The sequence below is a fragment of the Semicossyphus pulcher genome, unplaced genomic scaffold (genome assembly GCF_022749685.1).
Source record: "Semicossyphus pulcher isolate SPU_LCO1_2020_fin unplaced genomic scaffold, fSemPul1.0.p SCAF_6, whole genome shotgun sequence".
NCBI classification, from domain to species: domain Eukaryota; kingdom Metazoa; phylum Chordata; class Actinopteri; order Labriformes; family Labridae; genus Semicossyphus; species Semicossyphus pulcher.
The window spans coordinates 6522753-6549128 of record NW_027211737.1 but is presented as its reverse complement, the minus strand read 5'-3'; the positions used below and the strand labels follow the sequence as shown (position 1 = coordinate 6549128).

Below are 26376 nucleotides of genomic sequence, written 5' to 3'. Positions count from 1 at the left end.
CGGCACAGGGAGCTTGCTGTATCAAACAGTGACACCTCTGCAGTGCGTTGAGTTTAGGGGTATAAACTCTGAGGCTTTACACGTTATGTTGTGCTGTCAAGTTTCAGCTTAAACAGTGCAGCAAACATTTAATTCCTGGTCACATTTACAAGTTCGTCAAACATATCAAATATATCAGGATGGGCTGCGGTACGGAAGCCCTGAGCGGACATGCACCCATACATTTCATTCACTCCGTTTCCCGTGATAACGAGTAATTTCCGGGTGTTTTCTCAAGATCTCGAATTTATATCTTTATTCAACAAGTCAATCAAATCAGACCGACTTATTTATAAAGGTTTAATTAACTTTCTCTTTAAGATGTCCTTAAAGGAACTGGTACAACAGAGAGCGAGTGTAAACAAACAAACAATCTGATATATCCATCCCTGGTGCTATTTTAGGGTGTGTGCCAATTTTAGAAACCTGACTTGGATATAACAGGAGAGGAGGGTGGGGTGGGGGTCTGTCCCGTCACAAACACTGTGCTGAATCATCTCACAACATCTCCCTGCTTCACGACCAATGTCAGGACTGATCTCCTTTAAACCGAATACAAACGCCGCTCTGACACCAGAGACATTTTTGTCGAAGTCGGAATATTTTGCTGCTTTTTTTCTCCATAATAATTAAACTAATGCGAAAAATGCTAACTATGTCATCTCTGTTCTCTTTGTCAATAACCCTACCCCAACTACCTGCCTAATATTGTGTAGGTCCCCCTGTTGCCGCCAAAACAGACCTGACTCGTCGAGGCATGGACTCCACTAGACCTCTGAAGGTGTGCTGAGGTGTCTGGCGCAAAGACGTGAGCAGCAGATCCTTTAAGTCCTGGAAGTTGCGAGGTGGGGCCTCCATGGATCCGACTTGTTTGTCCAGCACGTCCCACACATTAATAATAAGTCATTTAACAGTACCTGTTTTCTTTTTTAAGTAGTTAAAGCAACTTATATTTGTATGTGTCCAGCCGGGCAAATAAATGAAAGTTTATGTCAGAAAATAACAAAATAAAACATCATTCAGGAGTGACAAATGAGACATGTTTTTTGACTTTCATGACTCTTAGACGTGTGAGCGTGAGCGTGAAAGGTTGTATGTTTCTATTACCCCTTTCCCTCCTAAATTGAATGTGTTGCCACAGATTTCTCAGACCCGAGAAGACCCGCTAATAAATGCTGATTGTCTCTTTTCCCATTGCAAGTGAAGTATACTCCCTTCTGTCTCTTTTCTGCTGCGTCATCGTCTGACGTCACAAACACGCTGGAAACAGGGTTAGTAAACAGTGAAGATGTTACGGTGGTTAGGTCTTTATTGTATCTATTACTCATTCAGTCTGTTTATCAAACTCTGTGCAGACAAATTTGGAACGATGTTTGAACGGAATTTGTAGCTGAGTCACAGAAGTTACAGACGGAGCACAGCATCGTGGTGTACAGGGGGCGGAGATTAACGTGTCGACACAGGTTTTGTGTTCCCATCAATGCCGATCGGAGCCGAGGCGTTAACTACCCGGGTCTACTGCAGAGTCATTTGACCCGGGTCTGAATGCCCATTGTAACCTTTGCCACTAAGCAAAAAAGCCGGTTGTCTTTTGACCAGTGGGAAAATGGCTATTGTGTCAGCCCTGTGATTGTCTGGCGATCAGTCCAGGTGTACCCCGCCTCTCGTCCAATGACAGCTGTGACCGACTCCAGCCTGCTGCGACCCTGAACACGATAAGTGGTATAGATAATGGATGGATGTATGGATGTAGTGGAAGTTGTTGTCCAATCATGTGTGTCCAGATTATTCACTAACGCACACCACTCTCATGTCTCTCTCTCAGGCCTCTGCTTTCTTTGTGCTTCATGAAGACACTCTGATGTTCAAAAATAGAAGTGATTCTTCAGCTGTCTTCGTGCAGCAAGTGAAAAGACATTGTCTTAATGAGGCCGCGTCTTCCATCTGTCGTCTCTCGAGCTCCCTGCGTGTGAAGATGCTAATTTTCTATATTTATTCTAAAAGGTTGATTCAGTCGGTGGGATGCCTTTGCTGCGACGCACAGGTCCAAATTCATCCAGCTACACACATGCACACCTGCTCAGTACAACTACAGGCATCAGTGAGTAAGCAGAGGTCGAATGCCTTGCTCAAGGACAACCGTCTGCTGAAATAGAAACAGTGGAAACTCTTCTGGCTTTTCTACACTAATGAAAAGTAAACAACTTTCTCCATCCAGTAATTTGACCTACTGATGTTTCTTTAATAATCCCACATCCCTCTAACATCAACTCTACTGTTGCCCCCCTGAAGTATGCAGGTTTGCAGCAGCTTCTGCACTCCATGCAAAGGTTAAACCTCCTCGGCTCTGACGCCAGCTTAGGGTCTACCAGCAGATCTGGAAAGATACTAATCACCTCTAACATATGGTCGACTCTGCGTGTGGGAGAGTATAGACCGGGGTCAAATACTTAGCCTGTTACACGTGCACGCACGCACACAAAAACAACTCATACATGCCTTACGAGCCTGCAGAAAGGCCGACTCCGGGCTGATTTGTGGCTGTCCACGCTGCTGCTGCTGCTGCATGGCTGGAGTTTAATTTAAAAGGGAGGCACGGGGGAGGGAGGAGAGAAAGAATAGAAACAGAGGGAGGCGGAGGAGAGGAGTGAGAGGTGTAAAGCCTGCTGGTGCTCCGGTCAGACCAGTTTTCCCAGATCTGCACTGACGGTACACCCTGCCAACACTTATACAATATACTGCAGCAGCATCTTTATTAAAAATAGGCCCTGAGAGGTCCACAGCAGATATTGTATTATTTAGATTCAACCTCAGTCACAGGATGTTATTATTATCATTATTATTATTGTTCGAATGTCTGGTATGAGAAATAATTGTGCAGTCTGCAGCCTCTGCAGTCTCCCTCTAATACATGAACATCAAACCTGCTCAAACATGAATTTATGAAGCTATTAGAGCGCTTAAACCTCTCTGTGACAAAGGTCAGACAGTACTGCAGCCCTTCTGTCGCGCATCTGATGACGTCAGACAACGAACGAGCTTGAGCAGGCAGGTGGTTGCAGATGACAGCTAATAAAGGAACACTAACAGGAGAAACATTCTCATTTCTGTTCATTGTACATGCACCAGTGCAGCAACCTGCAAGTATCAGCAATTTTAGCAACTTCTCTTTATATAGGACTCTAACTGTGCGTTCACACCGAACGTGACGCGAATAATCGCCTCACGTTACTCGCGCGAGTTTGAACGCCGGATCAAAATTCACGTTTAAATAACAGGCAAATATTCGCCCTTCGCTTCCAGAATGGAGAAGAGGAAGCGGGGCTTATCTCCATGGATACCAACGGCGTCAGGAGAATCTTGATGTTGATAGGCTTTCGCTACACCACGTGATGCGAATCTGCCGAGGAAATTCAATTTTTCCAACTCACGCGTATTTGCGTCGTGATCCCTCGCGTTATTCCCGCCCCCTGACGCAAATTTGCATCTACTCACCTTATTGCACTGACTTTGTGTGGTATCTCGCAGTAAATTCACGTCTATTCGCGTTCGGTGTGAACGCACAGTAAAGATCTTACACAAAGTTAAATGCTTCAAAACACCCTGTAGTTTTATCAACTTATTATAACCTTTCATTTTATTACAAACATTTTATCACACATAATAAGAGTTTCATAGGTGTGAATCTTTAATCTGGGCTGCAAGATGGTGCAGTGGTTACCGCTGCCGCCTAACAGCTAGAAGGTTCCTGGTTCGAATCCCAGTTCTTTAGAGCGAGTGTTTGTTTTGGGGCTAAAGTAGAAACATGGCAGATGTCTGATATAAAGAGGTCACTCTACAGCATAAAGACAATGAAACAATGACTCAGATTTTCTGGTGATAAAACATCACTGAATACATACTTGTGAAGATTATATTCAATATCTCTCTGACCTTACCAACTGGACCGTGAAAGGCCCCTGAAAATGAGAGCCAAGACACGATATCTACCAAGGTGGGAACATTTGTAGTTCTTTCACATGAGATTTCTGTAACTGTGTTGCTGTCTTTTCCTCACTGGTTCAAAGTGGGCGAGGCTTAGTAAGAAAAAGGTGTCGTCATTCATGTTCGAGCACCAATCAGAGTTTAGCAACATTTGAATCCAGGTCCGACAGTTGTGGGATTGTTTGCTTTTATTTCCAGCACTGTCAATCAAATCTGACCAAACTACACACACACATGTTCATAATGAGGCTCAATGCTTCATTTTATTTAATAAAGGATGAGTTTTACCCCCTGAACTTTAACTTTGATTGTTGCTTAAGTAGGTTATATTTGCCATTATATTTAGCATTTCAACTCAAGTGTTCAACATTTTTCAAATCCATACAACTTGTTTTTTTAAATCACAAAGATTACGAAGATACTAAACATATCAGGGTTGAATTTGGGTGGCATGTGTGCCCACTAGAATGAAGCATCAGGCATCTGGAATATTTTAAATCTCATTGTTTGCTGCAGCCATTAAAACATGATGGAGTTCTGGGTTTGAATATTTCACTTAGTTTAAAACATCATTTAACTGGAATAGACAAACCTGCTATCAAGTTTATTTGCCTTCAAGAATGTGCATAAAAACACACAATAAATGTATTTCAGCCTTGGAAAGCGTCCTTTAAGCACCGTAAACCCAACACTAGAGTATGGCAAAACTTCCAGTATGCACACATGCACAAAAGTCTTAGTAAAAGTGATGAAGAGACTTGATACACCTCTTGGCGTGGTACTTTAACCTCATTGCAGAAGAACTTACTCATTCCTAACAGAGAGCTGTGTGCTGCAGCTTAAAGTTCAAACTGTGTGTGTTTCTGTCTGAGTGTTTTTGCTAAGACATGTGCAGGAGGACCTGAGCTGTGGGTGGGTCTTGGCCAAAGTTCAAGTCGGTGCGTTATGACTCATCAACAACGTGAGCGAGAACTCTGTGTCCTTGCCGGAGTCTCAATCCATCAAAACTGACACACATCAAGGTGCTGATGTGTGTTATCCACGACAGCTTTCAAACAACTGCACTCTTTGTGATGTTTTTATACTGGACTGTGCCTGTGAGGAGTGTCTCCATTTCTGTGATGAAACAAATCAAAGTCAGGGACGGCAGGAAGGTGAAGTCATAAAAGCAGGATCGGGGAAAAAGGTGGAGTCAGGTGGGGTATTATAGCACAGCCTTTAGGCAGGTAAACAACTCACTTGTTTCTCTCAATAAAGATAAGATTTTACTCACTAAACGGTCTGTAGAGATCTTGGACATCACTGTAATAAAGCCTTATAAGACAAGGTTTTCAAAAAGCACACATTACATCCAGTTTGAAGGTCCTGTAAGCTAGGATGGACATTTACAGGGAAAAGTTGGCTAACAAATATGCTGTTTGTCTTTGTTTTATTTTCTAAATAAGTTTAAAGGGGGGTATTATGCTAATTTCAATCTTTGTATTTCACTCTGTGATACCAGTGGAGTAGCTTAAAATAATTTACAGTTACAAACAGTTACAAACTGAAACGACTGAAGTCAGCTCTGTCCCTTTAAGAAACCCCACCCCTACAAGCCCACTTTCTTCTGATTGGCCAGCCCTCCGAAGCCTGCTGAGGCTGCACTTTGTGACATCACAAAGTGCAGCGTGAAGAAAAAAAACTGTGTGAAACCTGGCGTTCACAGCAGACTGAGCTGTGAAGCCTGGGGATTACTCCAACATATTCCTACAGATTTGAAACATCACCCACGTTTAGTCTGGACATCCAACATTGTAACATTATATATATGTGTCATAAAATGTGGAACAGCTTAATACCCCCTCTTTAAACAGTTTGTGGGTTTGTTAAAAACTTGCCTGTCTGTTCATCTGGCCTGTGTTTCATTTACAGTTGTATTGTTCACATATTTTACAAATACACTTAGTGATTACAGTGTTATTGTTACTTATAGAAATAAGTACTTTGTTTTCAGATGATTTTAAGGTAATATTGACCAACATCTTAACTTACCACCAAAAATCTAATGCCACACCCTCTCTAAAGTTTAAATATATATTTTTGGAGAATGAACTTGGAAAAAAAACAACCTTCCTCTCTATAATATTATTTACAGAGACCAAACACATTCAAATACTCTCTTTTAATGGACAGAAGCTTCAGGCAGAATCAGAATGTAAGTGGATGACCATCTGCCTTACAGATTCTGTTTTTAGAATGAAGACTGCTTTTGAGTTTTTGACGTGCAGGAAAGGATGACGCAAATTGACCTTACTAGTAATGGGAACAATAGTCAAGTGACCTCATGGTGCAGATAATAAACCTGTGGTTAAAGTTGTTAAAAGGTTGCAGTTCGGTTATGATTAGGACCCAAAGCTGCTTGGTTATTTTGGAAAATCTCATTGTTTGGGGGTGAAATAAATGTTAGCGTTTACATAATGTTAATTTAAAAAAAGTCTATGTTTACTTTTAGTTTTACACACCGGAAACTTCAGCCCAGTCCACTAGGTTAAAGTCCAACACAGACTACCTCCCTATGGGGATTGTCCTTGTTCTTTATACTAGCTTCTGTACTTAAATGACACATCAAACATTATGCAAGAGTAAAATGTCCAGTGACCCTAACGCCTGGAACACACCGGATGCCGAAGCGCTGCCAAGCGCCGCGCAACGAAAATTGCGCGCGAGCCGGAGCACTTCCGTTCACACCAGACGCGCATTTCTCCGCACCGGTCGACAAGCGCCTCTGCTCCTCAGCTGTCGTTTACTCACATTTGGAGCTGTTTTTTCATCATGCTCTCTCTCTCTGTTTGCGTGTTTGTTTTGACACCCCGTCCGCACCCCCTATAGCCAGTCCACTTTGTGTCTCTCTCTTTCTTGTGTGTGCCTGTGTGTCTGTGTCTGTGTGTGTGTGTGTGTGTGTATCTTCATCTCTCTCGCGCTCTGTTTAGATACTGACAAATATATAAAAGCACACAAATATAACATCGCATTTGTCAATCGCAGTGTTTTATTTTGAAAATTGTTTACATTTTGAAAATTGACCGGATTTTCGCATTGTTTCATGTGTGACTTACTGCCAGGATTGACGTGATCGCTCGCGGCTCGCGCAAAAAATAGACCAGACGCCAAAACGATCGCTGCAGGGCGCTGGTGTGAACGACACAATCGGTTAACATGGGCGCCGAAAGGAAACTGGCGGCGCTTCGCGGCGCTTCGGCGTCCGGTGTGTTCCCGGCGTAAAGGAGAAACGAAGATTCGGGAGTGAGACAAGGAATAGAAGCCACTAGGTCTCAAAACAAGAAAGCAGGAATGTAACCCAGCCTTACAGACACCAGACAAGGAGGGGAGGTTAAAGTGTTGGAATGGGGCCTCTTTGTGTGTGAAAGGAAAGGCCAAAGTTAAGGCTAAAATTCTATTTCAAAAGGTACAAAGGGGGCAATATGAAACCAGAGCTAGCAATACTTTGTGTGTGTGTGTGTGTGTGTGTGTGTGTGTGTGTGTGTGTGTGTGTGTGTTATTCTTGTGTATGTGTGTTGCTGTGTTGAGCTCCTGCAGAGGTCTGAAGCCACAGGTTTGTTAATAACTTAAAACAAAGCCAGCAGGGGGGCTGCCTGAAACCACACACAATCTTCTGACTGTGTGTGTGTGTGTGTGTGTGTGTGTGTGTGTGTGTGTGTGTATGTGTGTGTGTGTGTGGGATTGTGGTTGTGTCTGTGCTTCCAGCCAGTGTTTAGTGGTTTGTGACCGTGTGTTTGTCATAGAATGAACTGCTGACTTTGGTTAATGGCTGATGTAAAACTGAACAGTGTCCTCTGACGCGCACACACACGCACACACACACACGCACACACACACACACACACGCACACACACACACACACACGCACACACACACACACACGCACACACGCACACACGCACACATATTTTCTCAGTTAGATGTTACAGTGTGATTCAGAGGCAACTTACATCCATCTAAAGCCTGATCTGACTCTCATGTGTACACTCATACACACACATAAACAAAGCTGCCTCCTGTAATGTCCAGGAATATTTCTTATTCTCTCAGGGCTGACATTTTTCCAGCTCTTGTTTTTCACAACAGGAAGAGTCATTGCTCACAAAAGTGTCCTGACCTAATTATCCTGGAATGTTGCCACAACACACTGTTGGTCTCACAAAATAAACAGTCTCTGAAGACACCATTTTATTACTGATACTTGACACATTTATTAATTAAGCTGGATGCCTGCATATCGTCCAAAACAACCTGGTGATTAAAAAAACAATCGGGTTGTGAAATAAACCAGACTATCACCTAGAGCAGGGAAACACACAATCTTCAGCTAAAAAACTAAGACCTTTAATAAGTAGATTTTGGTTCTTTATAAGGCGAGGCATCCGCAAAAATCTGGTGATACAATATGTATCACAATACAGGGGTTACTATTTAATATATTGGGGATATTGTAATCAAACTTTAATGTCTATATCTTCCTGTTTACATTTCAACTACTTCCTGTCTCAGTTTATGTCTGTAAAGAGTCACACATTATCAAAATACTACAACAAATCTTATGGACAGTGGGAAGGGACATGGTAGGAGAAAAATTCTTAAGAACCATTCAGGTGAAATATATATGAATATTCCCAATGAACATTTAATAACAACGGGTGATGTCAGCCAACCCAAAACAACATCCAAAACACACAAAAAAATCCAACATTTTGAAGACTGATCAGAGACAAAACAAATCTGTTCAGTGGTACGTGCTCACATGTTGATTGTTTTAATTGTTTTTTAATTATTTCCCTACGGAGACAATAAAGCATATCGTACCGTACCGTATCATACTGTACTGTATTGTATCTTATCGTATCAAACCATTTTATACCGTACCGCACCGTACCGTATTGTATTGTCCCGTTTCATACAGTATCGTAATGTACCGTACCATATCATACCGTTTCATATCGTACTGTATCGTTTCGTACCGTTTCATACGGTATTGTACCGTACTGTATCATATCATACAGTACGATATCATACCGTTTCATATCATACCGTATCGTACCGTACGGTATTGTACAGTATTGTATTGTACTGTTTCATACAGTATATTACCGTACCGTACTGTATCGTACCGTACCATACCTTATCATACCGTATCGTTTCATACCATATTGTACCATTTCATACGGTATCGAATAATACAGCAAATAATCTTTATTTTAATTACAGCTAGATCAAATATTATTTTAATATATTATTATTATAACACTAAATATTGCAATGTTCAAGTGCATCGTTTTTTCTTACACCCATGGTTCTCTAACTTTTTAATGCTTGATACTTAATGGAGTAGTAACAGTATAACTGAAATTTAAATTGAAAACAACACACAAATACAGAAAACATATATGATGGTTTATTGTCCTCAGCAGGAAAATGCTATCCTCCAAGCATCCCAAATGTCTTTCCTGTTTATGACAAAATAATTCAGCTCATTTAGTGTAGAACCTCCAAAAGTTTCCAGACGCTGAAAGAAGCCTGTGAACGCACCAGTGATCTAACTCTGCCTGTGTGTGGACTGACCCCGCTCTGTGAGAAACACAGTGCATCTTTATAGACGCATGAATCACGCTGGTCATAAACAAACAGCCTGTCTGCTGACAGCGAAGATCACAACCAGGAAAGAACACACACACTCACAGAAACGCACACAAATGCAGATGTACACACTATAAAAGGAGTGGAACAAGGTCAGTGAATTATCAGTATCCGAGGTTTTTTAGTTCTCATGAGTCTACTGGACTCCCACACACACACACATACATACATACATACCCATATAATGCTAAGAACACATTACTGTACACATTTTCCCGGAGTTTCTTCTAGATTCATTCACCTCCCTCAGTCCACCAGGTCTCGTTTTTGAGTGCCAAAGACAATCTCTGTGCATCATTAACAGTATGTACCAGCAGTCTCTTACTTCATTGTGGGTAGTTTTATTTTTCAAAGAAAGGTGTCACATTCCCTCCTCTGTGATGCATGTGTGTGCATTTCAGACTGCTTAGTATGAGTGGGGAGTGCTTGGTGTGTTTTAGTTCCCCCCTCCCCTCTTGCCCTCTGTCTCCGTCACTCTCAACACACCTGCCTGTCATCCAGCAATCACCAGCTCCTACAAGATCCCTGCACTGACTGCCAGTCCCTGCCGGAACGTTGTGCAATACACGCTTTATTTATGTGCCGCAAGTCCAGCTCAAGGTTAGCCTCTTTGCCAACCTGCCTGCCTGCCACCTTTACTTACACCTGTTCTCCTTGTCTCCAGGACCTCCATTTTGCTAGCCTGCCCAGCCAACCACCTCCGGGATCACTCCATCACTCCCCAGCACAGGACCCCCACCAACTACCCCTCCACTACCCCCTGCTAGCTTACTTGATAAACATGTTTTGACACCTTATCTGTTGTAGTATGTATTTGGGTCCAGACGTAACAAGTGACAAAAGGATCAAAACAGGTGGAGTCCAAAACTTTATTATCAACTGAATCTTCTACTTTGTCAAACCTGGTGCCTACATTCCCCACAATGCAACTCAACAGACAGTTCAGTCAGAGATTCCAGTTTGTTATGCTAGTAGCGGCAAATGTAGCTTTAAGCTGGTAGCCTAAAGCAGAGATGAGGAGTGGACTACAAAGGTCCGGTAAGCGTACGTCTTTCTAACCTCATATCTCAAGAGAGTTGAAGCTCTTTATCATATTTCTCATAGCTCCCTCTGACTTTTAGCACATATGGATTTGCACCCCCAAAATCTGTAAACAAACTTTGATATGTATTGCTGTTAATTTGCTTCATTAGCTAACTTAGCTCAATGGTTTCTCCACAGTTGGCTACCATGGCCTTTAGCAAATGTTCCTGCATAGAGCTACAACTGATGCTAACTTAAAACATCAGGTATTTCTTTTACAATACACATGCCCGAACGTGAAGGTGAGAGGTGTTGATAATACTAGCATGGTAAGCTAACACACCAAACAGCCGAAATGTTCCTCTATTAAGTTTATCGTCGAAGACTTCTACATTGTAAGGGGACTTTTGGTTGGGAAATTATCCTGCAATTAGAGAAGAAATACAGTTATCATAACTCTAACAAAACAGGACAAAGAAGATGTGATCAGGTAACTGTGACAAGTATAACAGCTATAATCTAGATGTGGCTATGTTGTACTCTTGCACACCGTCATGAGTGTGTTGATCTCTCAAAGCTGGACTTTAACGCATGAAAAAAAGACTACAAACACTACAAACGATGGATGTTTTTTGGAGCCATGCAGAATCAAACTTTCAACCTGCAACAAATATTTGGCTTTTTTTCTTCTGTGCACATCAGACAGATGGTTTTTAACTGTACACAATTCTCCTGAAAGAGGAGCCTGTTGAAAGAATGGAATAATAATGAATAATGGCAAAGTTCGATTTTAGGAAGTTAGGCCCCGTGTCCACATAGCGCCTTAGTCTTGCAGTGCTGGCAGGGCGCTAGAGAGCGCTGGGGTGAAGCACTTGTGCGATGAGAGAAAGAAACGCTGTACGCAGCTAACAACAGGTTCACAACACGTAGGGCGATAAGAGCACAACACTTACCAGCAACATCTTTTTGAGTGCTGTATATATTACACATGTAATTTGGATGTTCAGATAAGGAAGGTAAAAAGTTAAAATAGTGCTGAAAAAAAGTTCCACATCAGCTGCCTACACGACACTTTTCTCTCTGTTCTCAAACATGCAAAAAGCTGCCAACACTCCCTCCACACTTACACCACTATTAAACAGATTTTTTTAACCAATCAGCTGTTGTCACACGTCCAAAAATAACTAGTGTCAAATTAAATGAAATCTCTTTGCATCTTTCTCTCCCTTTCCCTCTGCACTATCCCGTCTCTCTCCTTCTTCCTCTTTTTCCAAATAAGCACTCCTGGAATGTGTTAGCATAATTTTGTTTACAGGACAAATATGAGCAGCACACACACACACACACACACACACACACACACAAGCTCAGTCCACGACTCCTCAGAGGAACTAGATCAAGCAGTCTGTAGTGAATGCCATTACAGTAATTAATATTAATCTGCTCAGGATCTAATGAAAGTAGTCCTTCCTCTGTTTTGAGTATACATGCAGAAATCCATGTTCAGTATAATACAGTCATTAAATTGTTGTCTCAGAGCTTACGATTGACTTTGTTAACCTGAATTAGATATTCTCTCAGATTTTTATTGACAGAAAACAAAGCAAAAACAGTATTTTGACTATGACAGAAAACACTGGATGGCTGAAAGTTTGCTTCATCTACTACGTTTAAAACCCAACCAAAGCCCAGAGGATTTTCTGCAGAGTCAAACTCACCATCCACAAATATTCCCAACTACTGGCTCCGGCGGTATCTTTCCTCCCCGTGGAAAATTCCCTCCCTGGCACGCTGACACTAAATGCCACTCTCTCCTAAAAGGTCTCAGCGGATTATTCCACATGTGGGGTCCCTCCAAAACATCCTCCGGCCTCCCACAGGGGGGAAGATCTCACTGAGACGAGCGGCGGGGAGAAAGTGGAAGTGATCCCGGGATTACTGGACCCGGCTAATGACTGTTTGTAACAGACGTGTGGGAAATAAATGTGTTTGAACGAGTGAGATTAAGACACTGAAGCGTAATTTTCCCACCCTTAAGTATCTGATCGCACGTGTACATGTACACAGAGTGGATACAGAAGGCGGTGTTGGTGTGTTTACAGAGCGTAAACAAGCAGAGGGAGGCGTAGATGCTCAGGTTGAAGTGGGTGAATGTGTAGGTGTACTCATAGCTGACTGACAGCGGGCGAGTATGATGTCTTCTTGCTCCACTAGCATCTTATTTAATAGGGATCATTAGTGAAGAGTGTGTCCTTTAAGACCAGCGGCACCGCTCTCTTCCAATCTCTGTTAGTGTCTGTCTTTCCAAGGTTAACTTTAAAACTGTGTTTTTCCGAGGTGGTGAGTGTGTTAAAAGATTTCAGGCGGAGCTTGGCTTTAACTTCCTGCAGCCTGGCACTCCACCAACCTTGGCTATTAAAACTAGCCACTTAATCTCCTCTTAGAGTTGATTGACTTTGGATCAGTTGTGACTGTTGTTGGTATAACAACACACACACTCACACAGTGTGTTTTTCTTACTCGCTTTGTTTTACTGAATAGACTCCACGTTCATGACATTCCTGCTTTGTGTTTCTTTTATGGGACTGATTTGAGATCTTTACGATGCAAAACTTTGTCGAACCACAGCTTAATGAAAAGAAGGATCGAGAAACTTTTATGTGGGTTCAATATTATTGCCATAATTTAACTTTATTGGACGTGAATATGTACTATTCTTTCTTATCTTACAGTAACTACTGCTACAGCTGGCTGTGCTCTGGTACAGAGAGCTCAGAGGGAAATATTCAAAAGACAGATTAAGACAGATTTAAAGAGATTTACACAATAACTTAATTTGTGCCTAATAAATGAGTCATAATGATTGTCATTAAACGTGTGAACAGGAGGTGTTTCTAGTCTATTAAAAATGTTTTTTTCGGGGTGGACCAGATGTATGTGGCTGAAAAGACTGGTAATGATTTTACAGAGTAATCATTAGTCCTTTTTGGCTGACTGCCGGGGTCAGCCCTACACATGGGTCTGTATGTGACTGACTGAGAAACTGACTGACTGACTGACTGACTGAGTGAGTGAGTGACGGTACTTTCACAGCCGTAGAGAGAGAGAGTCGCGACATCGCAATGGCGGATCATGGCGCATATTGGACCTCCACTGACGCGACTCTCTGTCTACATGGCTCTAGATAGGGAGTAGGAGGGGCTGCTCCTCTGCTGCTCCTCCTCTGTCCTCACCTACGTCAGCAGCGCGCACCTGCTTTCATAAGGACAGTCCTTGTAACACATTGCCTACAAAAGCGCACATTGACCTGATGCGGTCAGCCAGGTTTTGACCTAGTCGTGTTACTTTGCAGTTCCAGCACACTCCGTAACGAAGCTCCGTTACGCCACCTTTGACATTTTACATTGAATCAAGCAATGCCAGCATAAAGCCGCCCCAGTGTGTGTGTTTTTACATTCCGGAAGCAAAAGGAGCGCGACATGTAAACAAAAAGCGCATGGTTCAAATACACACACGGCGCTGTTTGGCTTGTGAACAGCCCGGATCACATGGAATCTAATATTTTCAGTTCTCGTTTGACTCCCCTTCATAAGTGGTCCTAAATCAGACACAGGTCTGATTTTTTGCAATGCATAAACACCATGGCTGACTCTGACTCTGCATCCACACAAACACGCCTGCACACAGAAGAAGCAACCATTGGTCCATGAGACGCCGTTATTAAAAAATTCTGCTCTCTTTCTACTCATCCTTTTATTAACTGCTATTTTATTTATTTTTATTTACAGCAAATGCTCACTTCAGTGGAATGATTCCATGTGTGGGTCAGCTCAGGGCCGTGAACAGATGACACTGCAATCTGATATTGGCCACATCAAAAAACTAAAACAGACAAAAAAATCTGATCCTGTCTGGTGACAGTGTTGACTGTGCAGCAAACACTGAACGAGTGAATCACTGATCTATCTGACAACATATCCACACAAAGTATGCTCACAGGTGAACAAAACGCTACACGAATTAGAAGATTAATTTTGCTCTCATTGAGCGCTCTCAGTCAGGAATAGTTCAACTTTTGGAGACCAGCCGCTTGATAATGTCACTTCTCCCTCACCGACCAATCAAAATCAAGAAGAGGCGGGACTTCAGATATCAACTTTGTCAACAACAATGGCGGAGGAGAAGCTAATCGTTACGTTTTTTCAAGGGTACAATTTCCAGGTGTAGCGCTGCAGCTGAAGCCAGGACACCATTCTTTTCCATTGTTTTCTTTTTTTCTTCAATTTACATCGGACTTAACTATCACTACCGAGGGAAGCGAACAACTTCAGTAACCTAGCAACAGTAAGCGTCGGTAAGAAGCGCTCTGAAATTGAGGTTGTGGGCGCTGCTTCAGTGAACACAGGACCTCGCAAATCCAGATAACTTTAGTAACTGTATCATTATTTCCAGTAAACAGTACTCTAATGTGTTGTTGTTTTAGTTAAGCAGCTCTTTATCCGTGACTCAACTTGATTTCGAATGCTGAGTTTGGAAACACACAAACTTTACAAACACTTTGCTTTATCAACAGCTTCTGGACCCCCGATGTGTTGACTCGGTGTGCGACGCCTACCACCATCTGTCAGGAGCTGTTACTTAGAGCGGAGTTTAAAAACAAGGCACACCGCTCAGTGCCGCTCGGCTCCAGATGATGAGCTGACAGGTGGCGGGAAGAAGAGGAGGAGGTGAGTAGGGTCACAGACAGAAAGGAGACAGGTGTGTGTGGAAGGTTAGTCTAATAATGCAGGCCGCACAGCTTTTACCCACGCTGCAGCTATGGGAGTGTGACATTTAGAGGGCAGGATGAGTTCATCACAGTGAGTCACAGGGCTGCTGAAGGTATGAACCTCCTGGTTAGAACATATTCTGACGTCAGGCAGTTTGTTATTATTCAAACTTGATGTTCAAGATCTGATTTAAAAGATTGCCTCATTTTCACACAAAGTAGGCCCGTCAAACTGCTGTTATGTTTCTTCTATGCAGAACACTACGCAACAGTTATGTGAGAGATTAAATCTAAATATTTTACTTTGTTTTGTTTCCATGAGTGTACTACCAGTCCATTTTAATCTACGCAAAGAGAAAAGATTTTTAAAGAGCCGGTTCTCCTTTCAATCAGCGTTTGAAGATCAGACCTGCAGTTTCACCCACACTGAAGTAGCTTTAACAAGTCGAACTGATGCTTGACCCCCTCCGCCCTAAACCATAGCGTACCTGCAGGATGAGGACGAAGTAGTCGACGGGCTTGCCCCTCTGGTAGACGTAGTGATGCGACGAGCGCTTGTCGTTTTCGTTGAACTTGATCTCCTGGATCACATCCGGGTGGCGAAGGATTCTGAGCAGCACCTTGTCCGAGATCTGAGACGGGCTGAACAAGCTCACCTCTGCAGGAAGAGAAAAGACGGAGATGCTGAGGGCATTTCAAGACTGTTTTTACTGCCTGACGATACAAAAAATATTCAAGAAATAAACATACCAGTATTAAAAAATCTAAATTCAAGAGATGTACGCACATAAGTAAGTAGCACTAGAAGTAACTGAACTTTTCTCCTGACATCACAGATCCAGGTGCTTGTCAGATAAGTCATTCATGCTTTTGTCTGTAGTACAACCTGTCATTACATAACAAGGTGTGTGCCAAGTACATCTGTATTACACGTCTGCTCCTGCACTGAACAAAGGAGAGCAACCCAAACTTCACTGATCAACAAGTCAAAGCAATACAGCAAAACTCTGTATTATCACTCGACTATATATTTATGGATATCTGCTTATTTTAGCTGTTTTTTTATTTACCTTGTTTATACTAATGGCATATTTGTATCGTGTTTTTATTTACAGTATATATTTATATTGTTTTTATTAAGGGTTACCCTTTTCGTCTTGAGCGCTGTAAACCAAATCTACCTACAGCTACACATAAAGTAACCTGAACCTGAACCTGAGACAAACTTGATCATTTAAAAGGATTACAGGGATTAAGGATGAAGTGATCAACAAGAGTTGGAAAGCACATTTAGTTTATCATATTTTAAGTGACATTTAAGCAATATCACATAAGAGGGAGTGATGCTGTGGCCTCGTGCCTACGACCGAATCACAGCCGTGATGATATTCAGTTCAACATCACGACCTCGAGTGTGTTATTGCTCTTATACAACAGTTATAAAAGCAGAAAATAGTAAAAAGTTATATTTATCAACAAATTATTTTTTGCTCCACCAACCCAACTAGTTGCAGAACTTAACTGAAATTGGACTGTTGCTAAGCAACCCAAACATTCTCCTGCACTCTGTGTCTACAGGTTACGACAAATCAGCTGTTTCTTATCATGTACATTTACCTGTTTGTTTTAATTTATCATCAACCAGTGAAATAAGAGTCTGCTGTGTGATTCAGAGGTACCAGCCTGATCAATGTTAACTTACATGGTCTGCTGTAATGTTAATTAACAGTATTCAGAACACCTGGCTGAGGCGGAGGGATACACAGAGTGAAAAGTCCCAATGATGTTGTTCTCTATAGCAGCGCTCATGGAATGCCTCTTATCCAATCAGAATACTTGGTCTAAACGAACCGTTACGTCACATTAGAGCTTTCAGTTGCATCGACTGCCTGAGCTGCAAAAATGTGTGGTTGTATTAGATCATGAACCAACTACTATTTTGATTGCATAATAGTATAAATAATATTAACACATGATTGTAAACTTGAATCACTTTGAGTTTTTGGAATCTTAACAAAACAATCATTTTAAGGACATTAACTTTTATTTATAATATTTATATTTATTTATAATATTTCAGTATGTTTTGTTTTTTTACAAACAAAGACACTGAAAGTACAAATTATGTTGGTGAACTTTCTTTTTGTTGACTGTGGTTAACTTTGTTTTATTCTTTTCTTTTGCTTGCTTTTCTGGTTTAACTTGTTCAACCTAAACAAGTAGGTTTTTGTTTCTCATTGTGTTTTCTTTAAATGTAAATAATGAGTAAATGAGCGTACATTTGTACAGCAGGAAAACATTGGATTAATCTGAGTTGATCAACACACCAATAACTAGCTTAAACTAGCACATTTACAATGATGTGGATTTATTGTCCCTGATAAAAGGAAGACCCGGTGAAGTGTATTCGAAGTGTATTCTCAACTCTTTGCAGAACAGGCCGCTGCAATAAAGAGTCAACCCTAAGTGCCTTCGACCCCACCCAGAGTGAGAACAAAGAAAGAGTTCACCCTGCAAACAAAACCCTCTGCAGCCTATATGACCGACGTTGGCATTCGTCATGTAAAAGGCAAACAGTGTCCTTTCACTCTGGTTAACGTATGAAGTGAACAAGTTCATCTGGTTTACGCAAGGGAAAAAAATGAGTGATTGCTGTGGCTCAGGTGAAATGATGCATGACTTTTCAATGACAAATGTTATATCTTCCTGGTCGACTAACAAAGTGTGCTGTTTCAAAACACAAAAGTCCTGGTGTCGTAATACAGTTGTAAAATTCCCTCATAATACCTGCCTTTCTGTGTGAGGACTACATCACTCAAAGAACAGTGTCATATATAGACATATATGGCAACACAGAATCTAAAAGGAGCTGTGTGCTGACCATTGATGGGAGCATGAACAACAAAAAAAAGGGAACAGAAACTTCCTGGACTGAAAACAGAACCTCAAATTCCTGTGCAATGAATCAAGAAAGAAAAATGAAACCAACATCCTGAAACAGAGACTACAGACACTGCAGAGGAGCAGACTCTGGCATTGCTCCTGCACAAGACTAGGAAGTGCTACGTCATGCTAGCAGCTGCTAGCACTAGCTGCATCTGGCAGAGCATATCAGCTAACGCTGGCTAACTGGACGTATTGCAACATGTTCTTAGGTGATTTGTAGCAGTGTGGAGGCATCACATCCAGCTGGCCAGGGTCCAGAGTCTTCCTGTGGTGGTAAGCACAGGCGGGCTCGTTGCTCGGCACTTAAATAGACCTTTAGAGTAAATAAACACATTAAACCTCCTCCCTCTCTGCATGCATGCTGGGACGTGCCAAGCCTGTCAGAGGGCAGAATAACTGAATCCATCCTGACATCCTGAGCGTGCTCATGTTGTGGCTACACATAGACGACGTGTTCAGATGTACAGCTGGATTAGAAGTTATAAATAATCTGGCTGTGTTAGAGTATTATTGTGAGGGGTGACTGTGTGTGTAGGTGAGTGCATCAGTCCATTCCCCACCTGTAGCCAGGAAGCGATGGGCGGCCAGCAGCAGCTGAGGAGACACCTTCACCTTTGATTCGCTCTCGTGTTTGAAGGCGGAGAAATCTCTCTTGTTCTTGTTGGGCGCTACCTTTTTCCTGTTGCGATTATCAGCTGAGAAGTGAAAAAAAAATCTCATTAAGTTGTTTATTAACAGAGGTGCAGTTAAAAGATCATAAGGTAGAAACATCTCAATCTGCATATTCCTGCAAACCTGACAAATATTATTACCTAAAAATAGTCAGTTTACATTCATCTCAAAAGAGAGAACGACTATTTAGAGATAAAGCCACTTAGAGTGAGGATAAAATAGCTTTATCAGCAGTGACTAAAGACAGGCTTTGTTGGTAACTCACTGTAAAGATCGGACTCATCCAGGATCTCTGATTTAATTATCTCCTCGATCACGTCTTCCAGGGTGACCAGCCCCAGCACTTCGTAGAACGGATCTCCCTCCCCCTCGTTGTTCACCTTCTGGACAATGGCCAGGTGGGATTTTCCTAAAGAGGAAGAAAGAGTTCAACAATATAAGTGGGGTTTTCGGCTGATTCATACATCCACTCCTCAAGGCCTTATAACCAAGCACACAGGAAGCAGGGTTTCAGGGTTGCAGGAACGATGTTTGTCGTGATAATTCTGAGATGTTGTGATCTACACAATTTGTATGAACAGCCAGAGAAGCAAAAAAGGAAATCAGATCAGCATCTTGACGATTTAAATTTATACTGATTTCAACGACAAAAGCATGATGGCGCTGTAATGTGCGTGCCAAGTACAGAAGCCACTACTGTACGGTTTCAATAATCAGTGGAATTATTGCACCATAAAATTAAGCAAAGCATCAATAAAAAGAAGAAGATGGGAACATGCAGATGTCTGCAAAACCGTTATATCAGTCGATATAATGAGATATAGTGAGACAATATTTAAACAAGTCAGGCTGAGTCGAAAATGTTGTAGCTTGGAGTCAATGTGCAGGTGTTTTCATTTTCAGTGATTGATTGCATCATTGACATGTTTTGTGCATCAAAATTCTGAAATATCTTTTTCCCTTGTTTGTAAAAACAGTTTAGCTTCTTATTCATCTCTATAAACAGACATCTGCAGCAAATTCAGCTAACAATCCGTTCTAGATCAAAAATTCAACTTGAGACAAATTTGCTTGACACTGTGTCACGAAAGCTGTTCAGTGTTTAGATTTCCCGACTTCCTCGAATGCATCAGAAATGATCGAGTCGACCTCCGTTCAACAAAAGAGCATTTTTAAAATAGTTTTCTTCTCCTCTTGAGGACAGACCTGACAAAGCTTCATGTCGACTTTATACTAATCTGCATCATGATGTTATTTCAGCAAAGGTAAGATCCGTTAATTAAAGTCAATCACAAGAAAAACTGTATATTTCTGTGTAAAGAATGCAGCACGCAGAGAAGGAAGTCTTGACTGGAAGTCATTTATCGCTAACCGCTGGCTACACGCCCGCCATGTTCACCGTTGATCTGAGATTGCATCGAGTCTAACACGATGTATATCTTCAACAATTTCATAACTTTTTAATCATGAGATCAATCAGTGAGAATGAGAACGCATTAAGCTGTATTTGTCAGAAGTTATGGACGTTATAAAGCACAATTTTAAAAACAAGAGACGAAAGCTACTTTTAATCCGGGCGACAATAACAGTACATCGTATTATTATTGTTTTTATTATTCTTAACAACTAGTGGAATCTTTAACCAAATGGTGCTGTGTCACCACCACATTTATATGATCCTTCAATGTTTCTTTCTATGATCAGATACCCTCTCTGTAAACTGCTGCACCAACAGCACCAACATTGAGCCAACATTTTCCTTATATAATCTGCCCCCGAGATATCGAACTAGAACTACAAAATAAATTAAAAATGTAAAGATGATATCAACATTGTCTTGCTCTTGCTGGTATGAACAGGAATACGATTTTAGGAGCAGTTTCCTTAAAATACTTGGCGCTTTTTTTTTGCATGTTCCTTCAAAATAAAACAGCATCCACTGTGATGAAACTCAAGTTCATCATGTTCAATTGCTTGTAATTTTTGTACAGTTACTACAAAACTTTGATCAAGTCTCTGCTCTTTGTTCGTACACTCCACCATACAAACATGGCCGAACCCCTCAGTCATGACAATCGTATTTTGATGGATTCTCTTCTGATGGCAGCAACAATCTATCTGCCCACTCCCTTTGCTTGCACCACAAATAGCTTGTTAATGTGTACGGGTCGTTACAGTCGGGGTTGGGTCTGGACTTTGGCCAAGAGCGTTCCTGTACAACGCCAAAACACACATGTACACCAAGATGCACACACCCTGCTGAACTCCTCACATGACAAACAGCTCAAAGTGCAGATGGGCGCTGGAAGGACGGCTGCACACTTGTGTCCAAACGAGAGCAAAGTTGGCACCAGGTGCTGCTTTGAATTATTGATGATGCACTCAAGAGGATATCTGGGAATTTGGACCCCATGTGGATAATTTCTTCCTCATCAATCCAGACAAAAATAGGGCATATGTGAGGGTGCACATGCAAACAACAGGTTTAAAATGCCCTCTCTCTGACTCACACAGCACAGGCTGAAAATCATAATAAAGGATAAAACAAAAGAGAGGGAGAGGAGGTAGAGAGATCCATCGCCTGTGTTTGTTTCCAAAAAGAGAGCAGGAGATCTATAGGACTTACAACAGGCTCATATTACCGGCAATTAACAGAAGACCAGAGGCTAAAAGTGTCTTTGTGTATGAGTGTGTGTCCTTGATGTCTGCCGGGCACAGTGGGCGCTGCTGGTACAAAGGCACAAACACACCTCACACATTCCCAGCTTTGACCTTGCCTGGTTTCACCACATGAATAGACTGTGAGGAATCTATGTCCCACAAGGCCGGCTTTACTGTGGGAGTCTGTGATGTCACAGCATGTGGGCGGGTGATGGACTTTGTGTTTAGTCTGGTCTTGGTCTTTCAGGTCTTGAAAGGAAACAGCGAGTGTGGACATTCATCACTGGCTGAGCAACAAGTTAGCAAAGGTTTACAAAGTTCTCATCACAGCACTCAAGTTTATGCAGCTTTTAAGCTCTTTATTCTGGACTTTTTATAGATAACCCATTCAGCATTTAGCCTGTGAAACTGTCTGACTTAATTACAAGTGCATCCAAGCACAAGTGGATGTTTTCAGGTACCTTGTTCTGTCTGACAGACAGTCAAAAAGGTGTTACAATAGACATGTTTCCACTGCAGGGACTTTCCCCAGAGACAAGGAACCTTTTGGGGGAACTTGTTGTGTTTCAACAGCATGAACAAGGGTCTAATTTAAGTTTTAGGGACTTTATTTTAACCCCAAAAAGTCCTGCTTGGGGAATCAAAGATTCTCTATAACAAAGATGTCAAACTACAAGCTACATATACTTCCTGTCTCTCAAGTGGACGTGGTATCTTTCCACCCCTAATAAACAAAGTTAAACTATAATAATAATAACTACATTTCTAAGCAGTAAAACACATTTTAACTATTGATTTGTGGCTTTACATTACATGATATTGATCTACAGTCAGATTTTCAGCCCAAAGCTGCTGCAAGCAAAAGAGAGAGAGCAGCTGTGGTCGAGCGGCATAAAGCAGTGAAACATTTTACAGCCTGAACAACAAGGTAAAAATAATAAAGCTGCCAGAACCTGACCACGCCGCCATCTTGTGCGTCAAACTAACACGCCTACACAACCCCGCAGGAAGGTACAGGGTTTAGTTTTTAAAGGCAACTGTGTCCGTCCGACTGCTCCGCCCTCCATCACACCGAGTGCTCTTATACAGCGACAACACAGCGGACTGTTCATATTCACAGAACAGCACATAAAGACGTCTTGTGAAGTCCCTTTTACGTCTCATAAGGATGCAAACATTACAATAGTGTCTCTTGCAGACAGACAGAGAGCAGAGCAGAGAGACAGACATGTCACCTTGGCGCTACATTTTGACTTAGTCCCAACCCGAGTTTACTCCAGACTTTTTGACGGCCAATTTAGGTAAAGTTTGCGGCGGGGCTTCATTGACCAAACTGCTCCACTGCTTTAGCAAAGATGAAGCCATCCAATCCACTGGGACAATTTGCAAGTTATTAACCTTTTCCTCAGTGAGGCGGCTTCTCATGGCCGTTTTTATCCGGTTCTGGAGCGAGAATCCACGCTCCGCAGCCACACTCGACGTGGGAATTGTGCTGGCAATCTTTGCCAGCTTAGCCCGGTCAGTGTAGATTTCCCCGAAATCCCAGCTCATGGTTTCACAGGCCGTGTGGAACTTCAACCTGCCATAGATTTACACTGAGCAAAAATATAAACGCAACACTTTTGTTTTTGCTCCTATTTTTCATGAGCTGAACTCAAAGATCTAAGACTTTTTCTATGTACACAAAAGTCTGTGTTAGTGAGCACTTCTCCTTTGCCCAGATAATCCATCCACCTCACAGGTGTGGCATATCAAGATGCTGATTAGACAGCATGATTATTGCACAGGTGTGCCCTAGGCTGGCCACAATAAAAGGCCACTCTAAAATGTGCAGTTTTACTGTATTGGGGGGGTCCAGGGGGTCAGAAAACCAGTCACCATGTGCCTCACGCAGTGCAACACTTCTCCTTCGCATAGAGTTGATCAGGTTGTTGATTGTGGCCTGTGGTTGTTGATTTTTGTTCAGTGTAGATTTACATTAAAGTTAAGGCTGCACAATTTACAGCAATTTTAATCGCTATCTGAGCTGTCGCAATAAACACATCGCAAAAGTGAGAATGCATCGCAATGAATAAGAAATTATTTTACGTAAACAAGCCATGCAATCTGACCTACATTTTACCTTTAAATGGAGCCCTGGGTATGATGGCCATGTTTCACACCATTTAGATGCGATCAGATGAAGCCCGAGCAGCTCTCAGATACCCTCAGATTAACTGGGGTCAGTTTAGTGGTGAAAAAAAACCCTGCTGTTTGGATTACTTTTGGATTCAGGGAAATGTCGCAAACGCAGGTAGTGTGTAAAACATGCAGAACAGCAGACAGAAGTAAAAGAGTTAGAGCTAAAATGCATTCTTTAATCTGTGTTCAGTTATTGGGCTTCATCAGGGACTAATGTTCTGGCTACGCTTCCTGAAGTCCTTTTAATGTCATATTTATTTTTAGTCAAGATGAACCTCTTAATGTGTCGTCTTCTACCCTAAAATCCTGTTTCACTGGGAATGACATCACATAAGGGAGGACTGATTTGATTTCATGGGACATGTCGAGTGTGATTTCCCCTGGATGGAAACATTAGTCAACAGAGTCCCACGGTACGAAAGCCTCAGAGTACATTCATTAGCTGATCGTTGTTCATTCCACACGAGATCACTGCCGCAACCAAAATAGAGACATCATGTAATGGAAAAGGAACTCAGTGTGTGTGTGTGTGTGTGTGTGTGTGACCTCTCCCTGCAGTGCTGAGTCAATATTTCAGAGGAAGTAGGACCCCAGGGGACATACTTGCCCCCAGTTACTGGAGAGTCACTTGGGTGTCTATTGACTCCTTTAGACACACACACACACACACACACACACACACACACACACGCAAACACACGCACACACACACACACACACACACACACACACACACACACACAGTACAAGGAAGTCCAGCCAAGCTCAGGCCGCCTCATGCGTGCAGTGTCTGACCTCTATCAGCTGAGTCTACAATTAGAAAACCCACAGTCACCCTGCTCCTGTACCTCCAGGCCAGATGTGTGTGTGGTCGTCAGAGCAGCATGTTCATCAGGCTCAAATACACACACAAATACAAACAGCTGTCAATCATCTCTCTGAGAATCTGGGGGTACAAATCCAACCCTAATTGTTCGTGCTTTATACTGAGGTTACAGTGATGGCCGCTGCAGATGTTTGGACTATCCATCGCTGACGTCCGTAAAAAAGGTCACAGGGTTTATTGTTTTGAACCCTCTTTAGTGAACTAACATTTTACTAACTGTTCTCCACCAAGTTTTTTGTTTATATTTGTGTTTTCCAGCTTTGAATTTGACATGAAACTTGACTTGAGGTCAATTTTAGAGCCAATAAAAGTCCTACAGCTACAGACAACAGCATTAATACATAAAATGTCCAAAATGTTTTACACTACAAGCTGACAAAATGTAGGTTATTTCAGACAATAAATCTCCTCAGGTGAATTACATTGTTTCCCCTGCACATTGTGGTCGTGCATTGTTGTAAGTCGTTTCCCTTTTATTCCTCGTGCTTCCTGTTTTATTCAAGCATTCCGTGTATTTCATTAGGTTTTAAATGTTTATGTAAAGCCCTTTGTTTAACTAGTGTTGTACAAATAAAATAAACGCTATTATTACACGGCTGTGTTAAATACTTGATTCTGATTGGTTAATTACGGCACTCCGATGTCTGTTATTCCTCGATAACGGACCGTTGCTTTAAAGAACAGACTGTTGCTAGGGATGCAGCTCTAATCACACAATCCAGAGGACTAACTAAAATCATATCAATCCCCCAAAAGAAGTCCGGTTAATTTCACATCGGTCTGTTTATAGAGGGAAAAACAGAAAAGAGAGCGGAGAGAAAGCAATAAAGGTTAAAATACACAAAAACTGAAGCTACTAAAGAGAGATCTACGAAACTGAAGACGGCACATGGAGTAAACATTAAACAGAACACAGTACGGGATACGGCAGTGTTTAAAGACAGTGAATGGAAAAGAAAATGTCGACAGACTCTAACAGAGACGAGACAGAAAACTTTAATCAGGTGCTGCGCTGATTCCTGCCGTCCCATTTACCGTGTCTTACTTCACCATCAGTGGAAATGTTTCCATTTAATGTGAGTGAAAACAGCTAGCTTAGAGATAACTGTTGCAATGGACGCACCTCTCACTGTGAGTGTAACGGTCTAATTTTAAACAGAAAACAGAAATATAATCATTTTTAAATTAATAACATCATTTCCGAATCAATATTTTGTGTCAAAGATTTCACCCTGTCGAGGTTCCTTCTGCAATAATACCTGCTCACTACAGATTATCCCTTACATATGCAACACCGACTGCTGGTTCTTCTAGTTGATGTATGTGACTTGTCATCGAATCCATCTTTCAGTCAATCTAGGGTTGTAAGCAAGTTAGTCATTTAGTAGTTAGTTGATCATTTGGTTTATGAAGAGATGGAAAAACTCAAAAATACTCTAATTGCCATCATATAAGACAAAGATAGACCTCAAATCATGACTATTAGGGGCTTAAACCAAGAAATGCGTGCCTTCTTGATTGAAA

General features: G+C 41.8%; 1 protein-coding gene across 1 annotated transcript in view; it reads right to left on the bottom strand.

Moving 5' to 3' along the window:
• The window catches only part of LOC138609986 (metal transporter CNNM4), a 60716-nt gene that overhangs the window by 17245 nt on the left and 17095 nt on the right, over positions 1 to 26376 (bottom strand). Inside the window, exons 2-4 of the mRNA XM_069682678.1 lie at positions 19390 to 19533; positions 19013 to 19147; positions 15995 to 16164 (exon numbers count right to left, since the gene is read on the bottom strand). Of these exons, the coding sequence (XP_069538779.1) occupies positions 15995 to 16164; positions 19013 to 19147; positions 19390 to 19533 (449 nt within the window). The remainder of the gene's footprint in view (positions 1 to 15994; positions 16165 to 19012; positions 19148 to 19389; positions 19534 to 26376) is intronic.